Raw genomic sequence first — 21,231 nt, 5'->3', positions numbered from 1 at the left:
AGCAGCACTCCTGGTTGTTACCAGTCCCACATTTTGAAAGGCCGAAACTCAAAATGACCGAGTTGGATAGAGTAAGGAAAGGTGCCAGCTGAGAAGATGGGAGCCTTATGCTTCCTCAGATTCATTTCACCAAAGTATAGAGTTCAGGCCCTGGCTGGTGTGGCTCAGTGGACTGAGTGCCGGCCTCCCAACCAAAGGGTCACTGGTTTGATTCCCAGTCCAGCCAAGTCCCCGGTAAGAAGCACGTGAGAGGCAACCACACATTGATGTTTCTCTCCTTTTCTTTCTCCCTTCCCCTCTCTAAAAATAAATAAAAAAAGAAAGGATAGAGTTCAGTCTTCTTTTATGTCAAGAAACAGGGAAATGGGAGGGGCTGTTTTTGTGAAACTCCAGTCTCAAGCAAAATTCCTCTGATGACGGGCATGTCTGTATGCAAGACTGAGCAGAAGCTATTAGCCTGGAGGCCATGGGAACAAAGCAGGCTTGAACAAGAGGGAGTCAGAGAGAGACCAAGCATTTCACTCTGTAGGGGTCAGGGCTCAGTCACTCAGAGCCTTGAATGTCATGCCTAGGATTTGTAAACCGTAAACGGGAATGGTGTGCTCAGACTGTGTTTGAGAATAATACTCTGGCTGCTGGTGCGGGTTGGACTGGAGGGTGGCCAAGAAGAAAGCAGGAAGATTGGATATCAGAGTAATCCAGTTGAAATTGACTTGCGGAGGTGGGCAGGCCACTGCAGGGGGTGGAGAACATGCCCCTTGCAGCCTGGAGAGGGCTGCAGCGCTGGGCCGGGAAGGCACTCTCCTGCCGGGGCCAGGGATAGGCCTTCCTTAACTGGGGAGCATGGGGCACTGGGGGGGGGGGGGGGGCATTGTTATTTTCAAGTTTTCTAGTAGCTGATCTTGCCAAGTGGCTATCTCTCAATCTTGAGTTCTGGGACAGAGTTTTCTTAACCCAGGAGGCTGTCTTAGAGATAAGGCATTATAGACACAGACCCCAGGAGCTCCAGTGTCACAGTTGAAGGGACTGGGCCCTGTTGAACAAGTGGGTAAGTTTTAGGCCCCCCCTGCAAGCCTCTAGCTGAGCCCCACAGGGCTTTTGCTTCCAGGAAGGGATTAACTGGAGTGTAATGGATGTGACTCTGTAACAAGGTGCAGCCAAGAGGGGGGGCCCAAAAAGGGATTTGGAATGGGGTCCAGAACTCAGGGTGTCTAGGAAATATTAGAAAGACGTATAAGATGTCCTCACACCTTCCCTGTGAGTTGGGGGAAAGGACAAATGGAGCAGGGCCATTGAGAGCTGTTTTGTACAGCAAAGGCTTTGCAGCTAACCTCTGGCATGGTCATTTAACTGGCTGCATAGGTATGTTAAATAGCTGAATAATATACTAATATTATTTAGCCATGTAAGAGAGAGAGCCACGCTTCTGGCAGAGTGGGGACCCCTGCAGCTTTAGTAGGGGGAACCACCATGTGGCTTTAGCAGAGAATCTCTCCACTCTTTGACAGAGTGGCGACCCCCCCCCCCCCCCGGAGGTTCTAGTGGAGGAAAGAACCATGCGGTTTTGGCCAGAGTGCAGACCCCTGCAGCCCTGGTAGAAGAGGACCATGTGGCTTTGGGGTGCTCCCTTTGGTCACATGGCCTGGGAAACAGAAGAGACTTTGCCTGGAAGAAGGGTGAAAGATCTTGCCAGTAGGCCATGAGAGGGTGCCGCATGGCTTTGTATTAATTAGAGATCCTGCCTGGACGGTGACACAGCTGATGGTGCCGGCAACCTGAAACACAGATGCCTACTGCTTTTCCTGAGTTACCCCAAACGCGGTAACTAGTACATTACCCCGGGGTAACTGAGTACCTAGTACCGTACCCTAAACTAGGGCAGGGGGAGAAGGAACCACTGTGGCTCTTCAAAAGAACTTTGATATTTAATGGGGACATCGGGTCACTACTTTAAGTCTATATAGCTTTAAATAAACCTTTCCTTTCCACAAATCTCTGGCACTGAGAGACATCTTCCCTCTAGTGCTGGACATAACAAACCTTGGCCCCTGCTTGTTATGTAACAGTTCCTGGCGTCCCTGGGTGGGTCAAATATTGCCCTCCCCCTTCACCTCTGTTATTTAACAACTCCAGAGATTGGGGAGGAACAGCTAATTCTTTCCTGGATTGTGGGTTAGGCCTCTTCAGAGAGCAGGTCCAAACTCTCTTCCCAGCTCCCCACCCACTGGGCACTGGGCACTGGGCACCGGGCACCGGGCACCAGGCCTAGGGGAGGCTGCTTCCCCCCACCCTCCCTTTGTCCTCTGCCCTAGTGTTCTCAGCGATTCCGACTCGGCCTCCTTCCCGGGTGGGGGAGGTGGCCTAAATTCACTGAAGACCAGTGCTGGAGCGCCCTTGGTCTCCGGTTTCCCATGGCCATTTCCCCTGTCCCATTTGACAAAGGTAGACATTTTAGGTCCAGAGAAGGGGTGTGCCCTGGCCCTGAGACCTCAGCTCAGTCTGATCTTTTCCCCTACTAGCTAGTAGATCTCCTTATGCCTCCCCAGCGAGAAAGCGGCCCCACTGGGGTCTCGGCCCAGACCCCGAGGGAAAGAGGTAGATTGGGAGCGCCGCTGGTTGGTCCAAAGTTCCCTGGAGCTATCCAATAGGCAGGGAGCTATCCAAAGTTCCCTGGAGCTATCCAATAGGCAGGGAGCTATCCAAAGTTCCCTGGAGCTATCCAATAGGCAGGGAGCTATCCAAAGTTCCCTGGAGCTATCCAATACGCTGCGGGACCCAGGCTCGGGGCAGCGCGCGAGTAATAGGCTCCGGTGGCGGGGCGGTTCTTGCCTGCCATTCCGTTTCTGGATCTGCCCCAGGTCTGCCCACGCTCCCACTTGAGTCCATCTGCTTCCTTCTTCATGGGTCTGGAGCTCTACCTGGACCTGTGGTCCCAGCCCTGCCGCGCTGTCTACATCTTCGCCAAGAAGAACGGCATCCCCTTCGAGCTGCGCACGGTGGAACTGTTCAAAGGTGGGCCTGGCTAGGGGTCTGGGCCGCCAGTGTGCTGATGCACTCTCGCCCGCCGGCGCGGCCTCACGGTCAGGTTGCGTGTGCGGACTCTCCGGCTCGGAAACGTAGCATCAATTATTTGGGTATTTTCAAAGAGCCTCGACCTTTACCTAGTGAAATCTAAACATTCTTTAAAATATAGGTTAAGCGCAGGTAGAGATCAGTAGAGTTGGGGGTGGGGATGGGGAAGTGGGGTGAGTGCCCCAGTACCTCTACACCGGGCCTTGGAGAAAACAATGAAACTGCCCCCTCATCTACTGCTACTCCCCATTTCTGAGTTTCTGCGTCTTCTGGGAGAAGGCTGTCCATCTGGATCTGTATGGCTGCATGCATGTGCCTTGTTGCTTCAGGAAATTTCTGTCCTCCCAAGCCCAAGACAAGAGGCTACTTGGCCCAGGTTCCGGGGGGGGGGGGGGGGGTCGACACAGGAATGGTGGCCCTCTGGTGGGGTCAGGGTCTGTGATTTGGTGATCAGTGGGGTGGCCTCCTCTTCCCTAGGGCCCCACCTGGATAGGGGCCTCAGAAACTTCCTGGATGCTGGATGGGGTTGGGCAGAGACCTCTGTCTCAGGGTTTCCCCTACTGCCTCTCTGGTCTGTCCCACAGGCCAGCAGTTCAGCGATGCCTTTGCCCAGGTGAACCCCCTGAGGAAGGTGCCAGCCTTGAAGGATGGGAACTTCACCTTGGCTGAGAGGTAATGGGTCCCTGGGAGGCTGCATTGCCCTGTGTGTGTGTGTGTGGGGGGGCAGCCAGCTAGCCCTGTGTACACTGTTGATGGCTTGGCTCATGGCTTATGTACCCTGAGCCACTGTGCCAGCCCCAGGGTGGAGGGTGGCTTGCTGTGGGCAGAGGTGCCAGGGCCGGGAGGGGGATCTGGTGTTGTTTCTGTCATGTTGATGCTTTGCATGTATTGGGGAGTGGAACTGGAGTTGTTCTCAGCCTTTAGGACCCATGCTGGTGCCCCTTTTTTGTGGAAGTTTTCTCTGAGTGCCCCCCTTCTGAAATCCCATTTCACTTGGTGCCCTCAGTTCAGGTGATAGATAGGATGACTCAGGGTAGAGCTGTGTGACCCTGAGAAGTCACCTAACCTCTCTGAGCCTCACATTCCTATTCTGCACCATGCAGATAGTGAAATATGCCACCCACAGGAGTTGGGGAAACACATGCCAGGAGCAGGGTCTGGCCCCTGTGGGGTAGCAGAAAAGTGACTGGGATGTCTCCCTCATCCCCGCTGTGCCTCCCAGTGTGGCCATCCTGCTGTATCTTAGCCGAAAGTATGAGACCCCCGACCACTGGTACCCCCAGGACCTGCAGGCCCGTGCCAGGGTGGACGAGTACCTGGCGTGGCAGCACACGGGTCTGCGGAATGCCTGCACCCGGGCCATGTGGCAGAAGGTGAGCTGGGGGGGGGCAGGGACCCCTCTCAGGATGCTCAGGGGACAGTGCTTTCCATTGAAAACATTATTTGGACTGAAGGCCTTAGAACACTGAACTCTAGAATGCCAGAGACTCTAATTAGCTAGTTTTTCTGAGGGGAAACTGAGGCCGAGTCAGGGAGTGACTACCCAATGTGCCTTAATTTCTGAGCTGCTGGAAATTAACCCTCTGCCCCTTTACTGCCTGGAAATATTGTCTTTTGGAAGAGAAAAGAAAAAAAGTCAAATCCTTGCTTTGCCACACACATACTTTCCAGACAGAGAGGTGTTATGTGAAAAGTGAAACCAAGAGAAATGAAGAGACATTTCAATAAATTTGATCTGGTTTCTGGATGTGCAAGGATATCTAAGCCTAAGAACAGCAGAAGACTTAAAGAAAAGCCTAGCCCTGGCTGGTATAACTCAGTGGATTGAGCACGGGCCTGAGAAGCAAAGGGTTGCAGGTTTGATTACCAGTCAGTGCACATGTCTGAGTTGCAGGCAGGTCCCCAGTAGGGGGCGTGCAAGAGGCAACCACACATTGATGTTGCTCACCCACTATCCTTCCCTTCCCCTCTTTCTAAGAATAAAATAAATATAATCTTAAAAAGGAAGAAAAGCCTAATTGACTTTACACATACAAGGAAATTTTGTGAAAGGACAAAAAGGATTAAATTTAAAATAAGCAAAAAACTGGGAAAGATCTTGGCAAAGGTATGTTAGAAAAAAGTAACATTAAAAAAAAAAGATTTTATTATATTTAGAGAGAGGGAAAGAGAGGGAGAGGGAAGGGAGAGAAACATCAATGTGAGAGAGAACTATCCATCAGTAGCCTCTCATATGTGCCTGTCCGGGGATGGAACCAACCACCCAAGCATGTGCCCTGACTGGGAATCAAACTGGCAACCTTTCACTTTGCGGAATGACGCCCTACCAACTGAGCCACACTGGTCAGGGCAAGAAGTAACATTCTTAACATTTAAGATGCTCTTAGACATCTATCACATGAAGGCACAGGAGGGAAAATGGGCAAAGGAAGCTAGCAGGGATTTAATGGAAGGACAGAGAAATGGTTAATAAATGGGTGAAAACATTTAACTTCAGTCAAACTCAAGAGAGGGCCTGGTGGTGAGGCCGTTGTTGTGAGGGCAGCGGGAGCGCAGACGGCCTTTTGCAGGGAAGAGATACGGGCATCCTGAGGTTGCAGAGGGATCCCCTGGCTGCTCTGTGTGAGGACCGGGGAGAGGAGGAGCTTGTCCCTGTTTGAGTAGGAGATGAGGCCCAGGCAGGTGGTGGATGTGGGTGGGAAGGAAAAATCCGAAGGACTGGTGATAAATTAGATGAGAACAGAATCCAAGCTGGTCTTTGGGCAGAACCTCAGCCCTCTCCTGCCTGCCCACCCACCAGATGATGTTTCCTATGTTCCTGGGTGAACCGGTGCCCCCCGAGACATTGGCATCTACTCTGGCTGAGCTGGACAAATGCCTGCAGCTGCTTGAGGACAAGTTCCTAAAGGATAAAGACTTCCTTGCTGGGCCCCACATCTCGGTGGCTGACTTGGTGGCCATCACAGAGCTGATGCATGTGAGTGCCACTGGGGAATGGGTGTCCTGGGAGGGAGCCAGCGTGGGCAACTAACTCATGTTGCCCTTCGTGGCTGTGGAACCTTGGGTGAGCTACTTCTTCTGTGCCTCAGTGTCCTCATCTGTAAAATGGGACTTTAAAGCCCCACACCGTAGGGATATTAAGGAGCTTCTCAGTATCTCTGGGGAGAGGACCCCTAGCCTATCACACATGGGGCAGAGGAGGGAAAATCCACCTAGCGGATCCCTAAACCAGGTCATGTGTTCACCATACCCAGCCCCCTCTACCCGATTCCCTCCCTCTTCCCATAGCCCGTCAGTGCTGGCTGCCATGTCTTCAAAAACCGACCAAAGCTGGCTGCCTGGCGCCAGCGTGTGGAGGCCGCGGTGGGTCAGGACCTCTTCCAGGAGGCCCACAAAACTATCTTGAAGGCTAAGGACCTGCCTCCAGCAGACCCTGTCGTGAAAGAGAAGCTGAAGCCTTTGGTGCAGAGTTTGATGCACTGAGCAGGGACGCGCCTTGCAGCCAACGTTGGAGACCTGTCAAAATAAAGAGATGGAGCTGCGTCTCTCCTTAGCCATGAGCAAGATGCCCCGCACGGTCTCTCGACCCCAGGTCCCTCCGGTTCCTTCTTTGGTCTAGCTCCTTATTTCACTTTTGCCCCTTCCACTCTGCTCTCATGTAATTTCTGGAAAGAACTTTAATAAATACATGTTTGACCCTTTCCTTCCTCTGTTGGAAACTTTCCTTGGCACCTCACTGCCCTGAGGCAGTACAGGTCAAGGTCATATAATATACAGTACAGGTCAGCTCATCGAACTTTGCCTCCAGGCTGCCCCCCTTCTGGTTTTACACAGAGACTCATCATTTTCCAGCCATTCTTGCAACTCCCGCCTCAGTTTCCTGGCCTTGGCTCATGCCCATTCCTCTGCTTACAGAACCCATCCTTACCTTTTTTGTCTGGTACCCCCTACCCCAATCTTTGGGCACTTGTTACCATGCCATTTTTGGCAAGGTGTCCTTGACCTCCCCAGCCCCAAGCTAGTTCAGGTGACCCTTCTGGGCTCTTCGGCCCCAGTGCTTGCTTCCCTCTGTCCTGGCAGGAAATTGGTTCCATGCCCTGTGGGCTTTAGCACATGTCACAGATGGGTGTTTATCCTGGGAAGAGATGTCTGAGTCAGGAGTGGCCTCTCTCCTGGGTCTCTGGGTCTCCCACAGGGGAGCACAGGGTAGTGCGTGAACCTCCTTGAAGGGAGGGAAGTCCCGGGTTATTTCCTGGCCCTTCGAGTGCTGCTGAGAGGTCTTGCTCTCAGGCCTACTTTCAGCCCCAGCCACAGTCTTCTCCACGCCCCACTCTGGGTTCCAGACTTACCACTTGACTCTACTCACAACCCACCTGTCCTGTGTTCCAGAGTCTTTGACCATCTAAGCTGTTGCTAATGGGACAGGGCCATGAAGAGACAGCCTCTTAGCCCACCTGCTTTCCCATGGAGTCTCCTTTAATATGCACACATAGAATTTTAGATGTGTGATGGAAATTATAAATATATACCCACACGGTTTCAATGACATTTTCATTTATAATTCCAATAACTTCGAAACACTGATAATACCATGCTTAGCCACAACAGAGTTCCATGTTTTAAATAACATGTTTTGTAAAAATAAAAAACAAATAACACCTTTTGTTTTGCCTATAAAAATGTTACCATAAACATTGTCGGCAAGTCTACTGGGTCCTGACTCCCACGCCCTGATGGACAGCTCCTCACTTTGCGGCAAAGTTGCTACAGGCGCAAGAGGACACAAAAAGTAGACGTTTGGGCCAGGCAGGATTTCAGTGATCCCTAGCATCTCTGCCTGGCCCCACGGGTCCCCCGCGCATGTCACTTTGTCTCCTGATCAAGAGAAGCGCAGATTCTCATTGAATGTGAAGTTGCCTGAGGTGGTGGCAACTCAAAAAAATTTCTCTGACGATGCAGCGTTAGGGTCAGACCTAGGGAAGGTCCGTATAGGTATGTGCATGTTTAAGGGTGTTCAGACCTCCGTCTAAATGGCACCAACAGCAGAAAACCGCAGCTGTGGAAAGCCAAAGTACTGGAGCCGAACCAGGCTGGCGCACGGTGGGGCCGGGCCACAGGACTTCCGGAAATCTGGGCCACAAAAGGTTGTCAGCCAAGGCCGGGGTTGCAACCCAGGCAGCCAATCCGGAGCTACGGTGTACCTGCAAAGCCAATGAGTAGCCCGGTTTCCGTGGCACCCCGCCCCTAGGGGCTACGGAACTCGGAGCTCCGCTGTGCAGTTTTCTTCGCCCCGCACGTCGCGCGCCTTCCCTCCCGATATGCCGTCTGTGGAGTTGGACACAAATTTGCCTGCTGGCCGCGTGCCTGCCGGGCTGGAGAAGCGACTCTGCGCAGCCGCCGCCGCCATCCTGGGCAAACCCGAGAACGTGAGCGTGGGCTGGGGAGCACGGGGCTGGATGAGGGTGATGGACCAGGGGTCGGGCTCTGTCCACACCTCGATTTCCCAAAAGTGATCCCAACCAACTCCTCCTCCCACTCACCAAGCTCTGACTTCTCTCTCTCCTTGACCTCGCGCCCGCCCGCCCCCTCCCCCCCCCCGTATGTTTTCTCAGTGTTGCCTTCCCCAACCATGACTCTGAAGTGATCTCCAAGGACCCCGGCCCATAGCCCTAACCTTGATTTCGCGGGGCTAGCGCGTCTCCGATCCCGCGCTCCTTGGTCCTGAGCGCCGGCCTGGCTTGTGCCAGCTTCAGGTGAAACTTTCGTGTCCCCCGCAGCGCGTGAATGTGACGGTGCGGCCCGGCCTGGCCATGGTGGTGGAGGGCTCGGCCGAGCCCTGCGCGCAGCTGGTAGTCTCCTCCATTGGTGTGGTGGGCACAGCCGAGGAGAACCGCGGCCACAGCTCCCGTTTCTTCGAGTTCCTCACCAAGGAGCTGTCACTGGGCCAGGACCGGTGCGTAGGGGCAGGGAGAGGACACTCGTGGGTCTGTTGCGGGACTGGAGGCATGTCAGGGCTCCTCCTGAGGTTGGGGGGAAAAGTAAATTCCTCACCTTGCCCCCGAAAGGTTCTGGTGTCCTTGGGCCCCCTGGTGTTGGGTTCACCTTGTAGAGTGCTAGCAGAATTGAATGAAGTTCTGTGAGTGTAGCCCTGGGTGGGCCACGCTGATGTCAGCCACCATCCCACCTCTGACATGCCCACTGCCTTGCTGGAGGGAGAACAGTAATGGGGGAAGCAGGCTTGCGAAATACCTGGTGGGCTAAGGCAGGCTGGCCTGGGATGCCTGGCTAGGGGTCTTGGAATATGAGGTGTTGGCCAAGTAGCTGATGACATCTTTTTTCTGTCCCCTGAAGGATAGTTATCCGCTTTTTTCCCTTGGAGCCCTGGCAGATTGGCAAGAAGGGGACGGTCGTGACTTTTCTGTGATCAGCACGGAGTTCATCCAGGGCATCTGTGAGCTGGTCACCTCTTCCAGAGAGGTCTCCTGGTAGAGTGAAGGCCTGGTGGATACGAGCTTCTGGCAGCCCCGTATGCAGACATGACTGTGACCTCACAATCCTCTTCTTCCCCATTCTCATGCCAAATAAATGAAGAGAGCTTTGTCTTTCAAATATGACTTCTTTACCCCACCAAGGCATTCTGGTCCACACCGGGCAGTGGGGTTGCTTTATGACAAAGGAACCTTAGGAAACCTGGGAGGTGGGATGGTTCCTGTCTTCAGGGTTGCTGTTTCATGTATGGTATGTAGGCTGCTTAAATTGGAAGATGCCAAAGTTTCAGCCTGGAGGCCCTGTTCTCCATGCCCATGGAGGGGCTGACAGCCTGGGCCTTCCTGCTGACTCTGTTGACCAGATATTCCTGTACTCATCCTGGGCTGGCCTAGGTAGTTCCCTGCCACAGACTGCTGTGTCCAGCAGGGGAGCCAGGCAGGCTGGGCCTCTCTGGGCATTCCCAAACTCCCATCTACTCCTGTGAGTCTTGCTGAGAATTCTCTAGCTGTGCACCATGTCCCAGAAAGGCAAACCTGGAAAGGCAGTGTCTGTAGTTAGAAACTGAATGAATGGGATCTTCCCCACTTTCACTCAATACCTTATCATGCTTTCACATTTTAGAGGATAAACACAGTGTGGGCACTGTTTCCTGGTACAGGTAAAAGTTTGATCATTGAGATGTTCAGTCTTTTTTTTTTCTTAAATTTTTATTTACTATATTTTTCTTTTAAATACAATGTTTATACTTGTCAAGCTGAATCTTGCAATCGAAAAGTAGAATTTTTTTAACAAATGTAAATCTCTGGTAATCCTCACCACGTTAAATATAAGAAAATGTTATCAGATAATCATGAGTCCCTTATACCAGATCATCTTAATCAGCAAACCAGCCTGAGATGTTCAGTCTTAATATAGTCAAGTTTCCAATGGAACGCTTGCTGTGTTTGGACCAGACCACCGCTGAGGACTCTCACTGAAAGCTAGAGCTTGTAGTTCCTTCCCCTGGCAACCTGTCCCATTTCTGTACTCATTCCTTCTGTCAACACAGGTGTATTGCTTCCCAGAGGGGTTCAGGGAATGTGGGTTGAATGTGAATGAATGGGTGAAGTGCCCAAGGAGGGATCCAGGGCCAGGCAAGAACCACCTATCTGGTCTCTCCACCTTAAATCTTTTATTACTGCTCTAGTGGGAGTGACGCCCTCTGTTTGCTGTAGGGACGTGCCCTTTGCCTGGCTCCCGCATTATCTCTTTACTGTGAACTTTACCCCCTGGTGATACTCTGCATTATCTCCTAACTGTTAACTTTACCCCCTGGTAATACTCTGCATTATCTCCTAACTGTGAACTTTACCCCCTGGTAATACTCTGCATTATCTCCTAACTGTGAACTTTACCCCCTGGTGATACTCTGCATTGTCTCCTAACCGTGAACTTTACCCCCTGGTAATACTCTGCTGCCGGAGGCTCCTGCTTGGCTTCACTCTTTCTAACTTCCAAACCCTTGCCACACAGCTTCCTGGTGCTTGGGCCACCTTTCCCATCTGTTTTCAACTTTCACTCCAGAGCATCTTGCAATGTATAACTTGAGGGTGGGAGCTACATCCAAATTTGCATGTTATCCGTTGAAACTCTGAAACTCATCTGTATGCTTCTGTTCACTGCCTCTCTCCCAAGGCTATATACCTACTCTCAAGGAGGGTGCATGCCTCGCCTACCGCCAGGTGCTTTAAACCCTACAGACCATCTCAGGAGCCAGTGAGAGCTTGGTGGTGACGGGTCGGAGCCTTGGATTTAGTCCCCTCTCAAAATCAACGCTGGTGACACAATTATTTTTGTAACTCCTGGCATATCAGTAAAGTGTTTTGAATTGGCTGTTGAATTCTTAATGATTTAACTGTCTTTAAGATCAAAGAGATAGCCGTAACATTCACTCCTATTTAAATCATTCTTGCTGGACCTCTGGTAGCTATGCATTTCAACCAGTGAAGTCCTTCCCTAAACCGATTAGCTCCTGAGAGTAATCTCTCTCAGCCTGAGGCCTTGTGAGAAATTCTTCCAAACTGTATCCTCTTTTGGGCTCTGAAATTCTGTCACTCCCTCCCTGGCTGTTCATTTACCAAGTCTTGGTTTCTTCTTTTCTTTTTTTCCCTTTTTCCTTCTGTTTCAATAGTTGATTGTACCTGTATTTGCGGGGCGGTGTGTGTGTGCGGGGGGTCTTCCAAACCTCAGAAGAGATGAAGTACAAGTAATATGAAGGAGAACGCTGTTCCATGTCTAGTACCCTCTTAAGCGTCCCCCAAATTTCCATTGTCTTCAGAGCACCTGCCCCAGATAGTTAACAATAACACCTCCCGTCATTGGGTACCGCTCGGGTTAGGCGCCGAGCTCCAAGCTTCCCAAATATTATAAGTGGTGGAGCCAAGAGTCCGACCGTGAGCTCGCGCTCCAAGCCTCCAAACCGAGGGGACTAAATCCAAGGCTGCGACCCGTCACCACCAAGTTCTCACTGGCTCCTGAGATGGTCTGTAGGGTTTAAGGCACCCGGCGGTAGGCGAGGCATGCACCCTCCTTGATTGGCTGACGGAGCCGGCTCTAGAGCCAATAGGGGAGCGTCTTGTTGTCAAGCGCGCAGCCGGCGGGCGCGGGGGTCCGGGCAGACAGGCAGTTGCCTTGGAGACGCCTGGTGAATTCCTGGGCAGTGGGTTTAGGGGCAGCTGCAGGAGTGGGGCGCGCGCTCTGCTGAGTCAAGGGCGGGAGGCTGAGTGGTGGCCGGCGCGGGGTCGGAGCCCGTGCGGACGGAGGGGGCTCCGCAGCAGCCCCAGTGCCACAGTTGGGGAAACAGAGGCCGGAGAGTGGAAGCGACGCGGCCGGGCTTCCTGGCTGCTCCTCGCACCGTTTCACAGCTCTTGCCTTGGTCCTGGGGTGTCTAGGATGGGGTTCGGCCTCGGGAATGGTTCACAGTGACAACAGCAAGGAGCCACCATTGATTCGGCGTCTGCTGGGTGCAAAGCCCGGCGCTAACCCTTGACTGGCGTCCTTTCACTTCACCTTCACTACAGCCTCACGAGGTGAGTGATATTATTGCCGTTTACAGGGGTGGAAACTGAGGCCAAGGGGTGAAGTGAGTTGCTCAAAGACCCCCAGCTAACCAGTGGGTCAGCCCGACTCCACGCTGAAAATTTTGACCTCACTGCCTCCCCGGAGGAGGCAGACGGGGGTAAGATGAACTTACTGATGCTCGCAGGTAAGTTCATCTTTGGGAGCCCCTTAATTCTTTGGGGGCCAGGGTTATTACAGGTTGTAACTGTGAGATGGTGGGATTCCGAGCAGCTAGGGTTCCTTCTGTGTGACATATAACTCGTTAGAACTAAAATATCCTGAGAGTGGTTTTGTTTGAGGTCGGCAAACTTTTGTTGCAAATATAAAAATATAATAATTCTGAACGTTTCATATAAATGGGATCATACAGTATGTCGTCTGTGACTTACTATGTTTTCATAGTTCATCTATTTCAGGTCGTCAATAATTCATTATTTTTTATCGCTGAATAATATTCCATTGTTTGGATATACCACATTTTACTTACCCATTCATCTGTTGGTGGACATTTGGCTTATTTCCACTTATTGGTTATTATGAATAATGCTGCTGTAAGCATGCACACATTAATTTTTACACTAGCACATTAGTTCATTGTGTGGATGTCCCAGAGTTTATACATCCACTCACCTATCTGTGGCCATTTAGGTGGTTTTCAGTGTTTTGCTATTACAAACAGTGCTGCAATGAATAACCCTGCGGGTATATATTTTCATATTGTTGGAGGTCCATCTTCAGGGCAGATTCCTAGACGTGTAGTTGCTGAGTTGAAAGGCACTTTAGCTGCATTTGTAATTTTGTCCAATTCCCCAGCAGATGAATTGTACCACGTTGCATTCCCACCAACAATGTATGAGAACCGCGTGCTGTTATAATACTTTCATTTTGCTGGTGTGGTAGGTGAGAAATAGTGTGTAAAGTATTGTTAGGATTTTTATTTTTCTAATTATGTGTAAGTGTGAACTTATTTTCAAAAGTTTGAGAGTCAGTTGTGTCTTTTTTGGTGAGTTGTCAGTTCATAGATTTTCCCTTTTTTTTTTTAAAGGTTTTATTTATTTATTTATTTATTTTTAGAGAAAAGGGAAGGGAGGGAGAGAGGGAGAGAAACATCAAAGTGTGGTTGCCTCTCATGCACCCCCTACTGGGGACCTGGCTCATAACCTAGGCATGTGCCTTGATGGGGAATCGAACCAGCTATCCTTTGGTTTGCAGGCCCACACTCAATCCACTGAGCCACACCAGCCAGGGCTATTTTCCCCATTTTTCTATTATTAGATTTTTGTTTTCCTGCCCTAAGATTTTATTTTTATCGTGGTAAAGTGCACATTGCATGAAATGTACCATTTTAACTATTTTTTAAGTGTATAGTCTCGTGGCACTAAGTACATCCACATTGTTGTGCAACTGTCACCACCCTCCGTCTCCAGAACTTTTTTTTACCGTCCCAAACTGGAACTCTGTCCCCAGTAAACAATGCCCATTCTTCCCTCTCCCAGCCCGTGGCAGCCACCATACTTTTTGTCTCTATGAATTTGCCTATTTTAGTAGATATTTCATATACTGTTGGAATCAGTATATGAAAATATTCTGATGATTCCATATGATTCATGGAATCATATACTGTTGCTCTTTTGTGATTGGCTTATTTCACTTAATTAGGAAGCTTGAAAGTTCTGTTTTCTCTTCTGTATTGTGGGCTTCTTGAAGGTGTGCAGACCTAGGTCATCACAGGCTCTGGGAGCTGCGGCTTTGAGCAGCTCAGGTGCCTCCTTGGTGGGGCTGGGCAGGGACTTGGGCAGCCTGTAGGGCTGGAAACCCTTCTGCTGACTTGGAGCTCACTGTTTTCTTTTTTCCTCTGACTTGCCTGGTCATTTATTTATTCAGCGTGTCCTGAGGGCGTATCTCCTGTGAGCTCTGAGACTGGACCCACACCCACTCTGGTGCTGGGGGTACATAGAAGCTCTAGGGGAAGGCACGGGCACCTAGCGCAGACCCAGTGGTTGTTGGGTGCCTTCATGCAAGGTGCTACTGAGTCAGGAGGCAGGGGAGCTCTCCTCTTGAGGGAGTAGGCGGACCCTGGGGGTGGTGGCTGTATTGGTGCTCTCCCATCACTGCCATGCAGAGACCGCATTTCTCAGCTGTCCCTGGGCCCTCCTTACCAGATGGCATTTGGTAAGACTTGCTGAGACCTGGAGTCCAATGGAGAGTGGGTTGAGAGGCCTGTGGCTCAGGAGGAGTGCCACCCTCTGCCTCCTCTCCTGTATTTTCTATTCCTTCTCGGAAGAACTGCTGGTCTCTGTAGGGTAGCGGGGGCAGAGATTGGGGTGACGGGCTTCATGCAGCTGCAGCTTGTCAAGAACCTCCTGAGGGTCCATACTTTGTAGACTTGCCATGGGGAATCCCACTGAATTTGTTGTTCTCTGTTCAGAGGAGTTCCCAGTCCCTTCGGGCTGTTGACATCATTTTATTATACACAGGGAAACTGAGGCCAGCAAAGGGTCAGGGACTCAGGCATCATGAGGCAGAGCCTGGCCACACTCTGAAAGCTTCCCATTCCAAACCCAGTGCCCTTTCTATTTTTACCTCTTACACCCCAGATGTAGGAAGAGCAGATTTTGGAATAACAGAATTGTGGAAAAAAAAAAAATCAACCAAAAGGTACTTAGTGAGTGCCTGCTCTGTAAGTGAAGGTGGAAATTTGGGTACATGCTGAGTGCTGGAGACCCTGGAGATTGGGGTCAGAGGCCTGTCTGGTAGGGCTCAGTGGGCAGACCCAGTGGGGGAACTAAGACAGTGATTGTGGAGTGGTGGCTTGACAAGCTCCCCTCACTTCTTCTAAAATCTTTGCATAGTGTTTTCTGGGCCCCCGGGTCCGAGGGCTCTGCTCAGAGTCACCAGAAAGTGACTCAAGCTGCTGTCTGCACCAGGAGCCATTGGCCTCTGGGGATGATCAGAGTGAGGCCGAGACTTTATGGGGAATAGCATTTTGTACCTGGAACACACATGCAGCTTTCATCCCTACTGGAAACTCTTTTATTTTATTAATTCGCTACATGAAAGTTTTAAAAGGTTGTGGTAAAATATATGCAACATAAAATTTACCATTTTAACCGTTTTTTTAACTTTTTTTTTAAAGATTTTATTTTATTGTTTATTTTTAGAGGGGAAGGGAAGGAGAGAGGGAGAGAAACATCAATGTATGGTTGCCTCTCATGTGTCCCCTGCTGGGAACTGGTCCGCAACCCAGGCATGGGCCCTGACTGGGAATCGAACCGTGATCCTCTGGTTCGCAGGCCCACACTCAATCCACTGAGCTACACCAGCCAGGGCCCATTTTAACCATTTTTAAGTGTGCAGTTCTGTGGCATTAAGTACATTATGTTGCTGAGCAGCCAGCCATCACCACTGTCCGTCTCCGAAACCTGTTCATCTCCCCAAACTGAAACTCCGTCCCTGTTAAATAGCTGCTCTCTGCCCCCTGCTCCCCTCCCCCAGCCCCTGGCAGCCACCATTCCATTTCCTGCCTTTACAAACTTGCTGTTCTAAGTACCTCATATGACTGGAACCGTACAACATTCATCCTTTCCTGAATGGCTTATTTCACTTAGCATGACGTAAGTTTCATCCATGTTGTGTCGGAATGCCCTTCCTTTTCAAGTCTGAGTAATATTCCTGTGTATGGATATAGCACAGTTTGTTTATCCTTTTATCCCTCCACGGACACTTGGGTTGCTTCTACTTTTTGACTGTTGTGAATAGTGCTGCCAAGAGCATGCATGGGTGCACAAATAGCTTTGAGATTCTGCTTTCAGTTCTTTTGGCTGCATCAGGGAAGTGTAATTGTTGGGTCATATGGTAACTTTTTGTTTATTTTTTAAAAGCTTATTGATTTTGGAGCGAGACAGAAAGAGAAACATCGATTTGTTTTTCCACGTACTGATGCATTCATTGGTTGATTCTTATATGTGTCCTGACCAGGGATCGAACCTGCAGCCTTGATGCCTCAGGATGACACTCTAACCAACTAGGCTATCCGCTCAGGGCCTTTAAGTTTAATTTTTTGAGGAACCTCCGTATTGTTTCCCACAGCAGCAATGCACAAGGTTCCTGTCAGCGCTTGGTCTTTCTCCCTCTCTCTCTCTAGCTAGATGCAGGGTTTTTTTTTTTTTTTTTTTTAAGATTTTATTTTTTAGAGAGAGGGGAAGGGAGGCAGAAAGAGAGGGAGAGACACATTGATAGGTTGCTGCTTGCACATCCCCAGCCTGGGACCTGGCCTGCAACTCAGGCATGTGCTCCGACTGGGAACCAAACTGGTGCCCCTTGGGTTCGCAGGCCAGCACTCAACCCCCTCAACCACACCAGCCAGGGCTAGATGCAGGGTTTTAATGCTGTAGCTTCTGCTTTTATCTTATTAGTTCTTCCATATTGCATTGCGCTCACTGTGTGCATAGCATAGTTTATGGGGAAGCAGCATTTTCAGACTTAAGCAGCAGCCTTGCAGCCTTCTTTTTTCTAAATGTAGAACCAGGAGGTAAAATAAATATCAGCCTAGGAAAGTTTTAGTCTGGATCTGTGAAAAAGTTTGTACTTCTGTCCTAGTAAGACCTTTGCAGAACTTGGGGCCCATTGCAGAGGCCCCAAGAGGTACAAGAGGTCATTGCTACAGGCACTGCTGGCGATGGCAGTGGACACCTCATTTGATGGAGGTGGAGCATGTGTTGGGGTCAGTCTGTCTGCTGAGGCTCGTTCCTGCTGCCCACGGGGTCCTTCCAGGGTCTTCTAGATGGGACTTTTCCTAGCTTCTTCGCCTGCCCTCCCTGGCTTGTTCAGTGGTGTCCTCTCCCATCCCGCTCCTCAGGTCAGAGCCACCACTGCTCCCGCCAGCCCCCCCCCCCCCCCCCAGTTTCCACTATGGTGAGTCTGCCCCCTGGAATGCGTCCCCTTCCTCCCTGTTGCCACCGCTCCCTTCAGGGTCCCAGCATCTCTGTTTAGTAACAGCTTTACTGAGACAGTTTACATGCCATACAGTTCCCCTATGTAAGGTGTGGTTTTTAGTGTACTCACAGCACTGTGTGACCACTACCACAGTCAATTTTAGAACCTTTTCATCACTTCAGAAAGAAAACCCTACCCATTAGTAGACACTCCCATTTGCCCTTCTCCCCCAGCCACACCGTCTGCATTCTGTTTGCCTGTTCTGGACATTTCATGTCCATGGAATCAGACAGTACACGGCTTTTGCCACGGCTTCTTTCATTTAGCATGCGGTTGTCCAGGTTCATCCATACTGTGGTGTGTATCGGTCAGTACCTTAGTCTGAATAATAACCCATTGTATGGGCATACTACCTTTTATTTATCCACTCACCGTTTGAGAGACATTTGGGTATTTTCCACTGTTAAGCTGCTATGAATAATGCTGCTGTGAACACTGGTGAACAAGTTTTAGTGCGGACACAGGTTTTTATCTCTGGAGTGGCTCCCTAGCAGCGGAATTTCTGTGTCTGACGTTTTGAGGAACCACCAGACCAATCCCCACGGCGCTGCACCACTTTACACTCCCATCGGCAGTGTATGAGGTTCTGACTTCTCCACCAGTCCTGTCCTTTTTGCAGACTTCAGACTGGTCTGCCGACCTCTAATTTGTTTCCCTTTATATTTATAAAGTTTTGTTCCCCTGAAAATGCACGATGGCTCCCCTGTTGCCTGTGGAATGAAGTTCCAATGCCCTGGCACAGCACCCCCCTGCCTTCCACTCCCGCCCCCGCTCTCAGCCCCTGGTTGGCTCTGGCTCGTCCTCCGCCCCGCTCTCCCTGCCTGGGCTTCCCTGCGATCCGCTGCCGTTCTGTTCCTTAGTCCAGGCTAATGCAAGGGCTGACTGATTTCACTCCCTCACCTTTCTTGATCCCTTTGAATGAATTATTCTTCTTCACCCTCAGATGTTGCCTGCTTCTGTTTTATTCAACTTTTGAAAAAGAAATAACTGTTTATAGATCCATTGCCTCTGCTGAGCAGTGAGGCCCGGGGACAGGAGTTGGTCTCACTCTTCTGTGCCCTGGCACCCGGTGCCTTGCCTGGCAAGGGCACGTGCTCAAGCCGAGAGACAGAGGGGGTCCCCATGTGATGGACCACACAGCTGTCCTGAGGCAGTCATTCAACAGCCTGTGTGCCTAGAGCCCGGGAGACCCACGGGCTCTGTGACATTCTCAGCTCTTCATGGGCCTCCTCTCTGTCCTGTGTCCTCTCCAGGAGACTTGTGGACAGGTGCAGCCTTCGCAGGTGATGGGAAGCAGCGCTCGGTGGCGGTGCTGAAGCTCTGAGTATGGTAAGGACTGAGGCTCGCCTTGTCTGCCCATGTCAGTGTTCTTCCCTCACTTCACTCCTGGGGGTAAGGGGCGTTTTCTGGGTGGGCCCCGAAGGCTCTCACTGTGGGGCAGCCTTCTTCCTCGGTGTTGGCCCATTTGAGGGTGTGAATGCTTGACTTCTGTTAAAGTGGCTTGTGGGGCCTCATCGTAGTTGCTAGAGAGGGAGACAGGTAACCCATTTTGTTGGAAGCTGTTATTCCAATTCCTGGATCTTTCTCTATTTGGGTCATGGCTGGGTGTCCCCACCCTGTATTCCTTTTGCAATGGACCCTGCCCAGGACACATGGGTGCTGTATTCAAGAATGAGGTGCAGTTGTCCCTAGGTAGTTTTACTCGTTGTAGCAACTAAAGGACACAGAATTCATACCCAAAGCTGTCTCCTGAAGAGGGGCTTAGCCATTGCTAATGTACCCTGTTTGGTCAATTACACACTGATTTCTTCTTTGCAGTTGGCTACATTTATTCCTTGAATTTTTGTGAAGCTTATCCTGTTCACAGCTGCTCTGTAAAACATTGTGCTAAATTTTAACATTTTGCAAGAATAACATTTAGAAGGAATTGCCCAGACCCTGAGACCTTGTCCTGTTTAACACTTCTTTTTTCACTAGATGCTCATTTATTATTCATTCCCCACACTCTGAGAAGGCATTGAGAAGTGGCCACTTGAGAAACTGTTCTAGGCAGAATAGGTTATGGAGTGGGGTTGTTGAAGGGACAGGTGACTTCTCATCTAAAAGCTACTCTTTTCTTCCATCAAACTTCTGTTTCCAGATTCGAATTGCAGCCTTAAATGCCAGCTCCACGGTTGAGGATGATCATGAAGGAAGCTTTAAAAGTCACAAAACCCAGACAAAGGAGGCCCAGGTATGTAATCCATGGATTTCCTCCGCAGGTAGACTGTGCTTCTCATTTCTGTAGTTGGCTCCTCATTTTCAGTGCATTCAGATTATCCTCAGTGGGATTTTAGGGTTGAGATCCTGGGAGGCTGGAGTGTGAACATGGCCTTCACTGCAGCTCCCATCACATACATTTTTGGCTTAAAAAAGACAAACCTTTGTGTGAAAACATCTCCTGTCTGTGTCTGCAGGAAGCAGAGGCTTTTGCCTTGTATCACAAGGCCCTGGATCTGCAAAAGCACGACCAGTTCGAGGAGTCTGCCAAGGCCTATCATGAGCTGCTGGAGGCACGCCTGCTGCGGGAGGTGAGAGGCCAGCAGGCCCTGGAGCCGGTGGCCTGGCCTGGGTCTGCCCTCTGCCCTCTCACTTCTTGGCTGGAACCTGGGACACATTATCTCTCCTCCCTGCCCCTCAGCTTCCCCTCCTGTAGAGTTGTGTGCGCCTCCTTGGGTTTCTGTGAGGGTTGAATGAATCCAGTGAAGCATGTGGAATGGATCCTGGTGCGTAGTAAGAGCTCTGGACGTGCCAGCTGTCACTGTTACTCGATCTTTACAACCACTCTGCCAAGCCAGTGCGGGTTATTGTCCTCATTCTGTAGTAATGGAAATGGAGGCCAGTTAAGGTGTTGTTGGCTCAGAGCTACCACACTGGTGAAACATCAGCCCTGACTGGTATAGCTCAGTGGGCTGGGCATCTTCCTGCAAACTGAAAGGTTGCTGGTTTGATTCCTGATCAGGGCATGTAGGCCTGGGTTGTGGGCCAGGTCCCCAGTTGGGGGTGCCTGAGAGGCAACTGATTGCTATTTCTCTTGCACATCAATGCTTCTCTCTCTCTTTCTCCCTCTGTTCCCCTCTAAAAATAAATAAGTAAAATCTAAAAAAAAAAAATTAGAGCAAGGATTATAGTCCCTGGTTGTCTGATTCCTATGTGCCACCTGTTGGCAGCACATTTTGGCAAAATGCCTGAACTCCAGGCAGCCCAGGAGTTCGGGGAGCCCTTGTGGATGTGCCATGGGATTTTGAAAAAATGCAGTTAGAGAAAAGGGTTGGGATGCCATCACAGGGACAGGCTGAGGGAGCAGAGCCACATGGAAGGTACGGGCATGGTGTGGAGGGGCAGGCAGGGAGGGCAGGACCTGGATCCCGCGTGGGGACCCGGCTAGTACTAGGTGAGTGAGTTAGCTGGGTCGTGGAGATGTTACCTGGAGGTTTGGGAATGGTTGCAGCCTGGAGTTGATTTGGGAAGATGATGTGCGTTTCATTAAGAGGAATCATTTTTGTTTTCAAGTACTCAGCACAGAGATGATGCGAG

General features: G+C 50.6%; 3 protein-coding genes across 4 annotated transcripts in view; all 3 read left to right on the top strand.

The window, feature by feature from the left end:
- Window positions 1–2,768: 2,768 nt before the first annotated feature.
- On the top strand, window positions 2,769–6,775 carry LOC119059193 (glutathione S-transferase theta-3-like). The gene is made up of 5 exons (XM_037158768.2): window positions 2,769–3,012; window positions 3,657–3,744; window positions 4,295–4,445; window positions 5,873–6,049; window positions 6,361–6,775. The coding sequence occupies exons 1-5, from the start codon at window positions 2,901–2,903 to the stop codon at window positions 6,553–6,555; spliced, it is 723 nt and encodes a 240-aa protein (XP_037014663.2). The 5' UTR covers window positions 2,769–2,900; the 3' UTR covers window positions 6,556–6,775.
- Window positions 6,776–8,327: 1,552 nt separating this feature from the next.
- On the top strand, window positions 8,328–9,681 carry DDT (D-dopachrome tautomerase). The gene is made up of 3 exons (XM_037158769.2): window positions 8,328–8,498; window positions 8,850–9,025; window positions 9,424–9,681. The coding sequence occupies exons 1-3, from the start codon at window positions 8,391–8,393 to the stop codon at window positions 9,494–9,496; spliced, it is 357 nt and encodes a 118-aa protein (XP_037014664.2). The 5' UTR covers window positions 8,328–8,390; the 3' UTR covers window positions 9,497–9,681.
- A 2,519-nt stretch (window positions 9,682–12,200) lies between these two features.
- Window positions 12,201–21,231, top strand: part of CABIN1 (calcineurin binding protein 1) — a 123,959-nt gene continuing 114,928 nt past the window's right edge. For both annotated transcript variants that reach the window (XM_037158721.2, XM_037158720.2), the window contains exons 1-4: window positions 12,201–12,629; window positions 18,909–18,984; window positions 19,796–19,888; window positions 20,112–20,225. In XM_037158721.2, the coding sequence (XP_037014616.2) occupies window positions 18,982–18,984; window positions 19,796–19,888; window positions 20,112–20,225 (210 nt within the window). In that variant the 5' untranslated portion in view covers window positions 12,201–12,629; window positions 18,909–18,981. The remainder of the gene's footprint in view (window positions 12,630–18,908; window positions 18,985–19,795; window positions 19,889–20,111; window positions 20,226–21,231) is intronic.

Source organism: Artibeus jamaicensis, unplaced genomic scaffold (genome assembly GCF_021234435.1).
Source record: "Artibeus jamaicensis isolate MK-2021 breed Jamaican fruit bat unplaced genomic scaffold, CSHL_Jam_final contig_1128, whole genome shotgun sequence".
NCBI lineage: Eukaryota > Metazoa > Chordata > Mammalia > Chiroptera > Phyllostomidae > Artibeus > Artibeus jamaicensis.
Note: the sequence above shows the minus strand (reverse complement) of the source record. Positions and strands in the feature narration are given on the sequence as shown.

Excerpts from the sequence above, each read along its gene's own strand:
- LOC119059193 (XM_037158768.2), top strand. The coding sequence starts at position 2,901 with ATGGGTCTGGAGCTCTACCTGGACCTGTGGTCCCAGCCCTGCCGCGCT. Across the intron at positions 4,446-5,872 it reads CCCGGGCCATGTGGCAGAAG|ATGATGTTTCCTATGTTCCT; the intron begins GTGAGCTGGGGG and ends CCCACCCACCAG. Across the intron at positions 6,050-6,360 it reads CCATCACAGAGCTGATGCAT|CCCGTCAGTGCTGGCTGCCA; the intron begins GTGAGTGCCACT and ends CTCTTCCCATAG.
- DDT (XM_037158769.2), top strand. The coding sequence starts at position 8,391 with ATGCCGTCTGTGGAGTTGGACACAAATTTGCCTGCTGGCCGCGTGCCT. Across the intron at positions 8,499-8,849 it reads TCCTGGGCAAACCCGAGAAC|CGCGTGAATGTGACGGTGCG; the intron begins GTGAGCGTGGGC and ends TGTCCCCCGCAG. Across the intron at positions 9,026-9,423 it reads CTGTCACTGGGCCAGGACCG|GATAGTTATCCGCTTTTTTC; the intron begins GTGCGTAGGGGC and ends TGTCCCCTGAAG.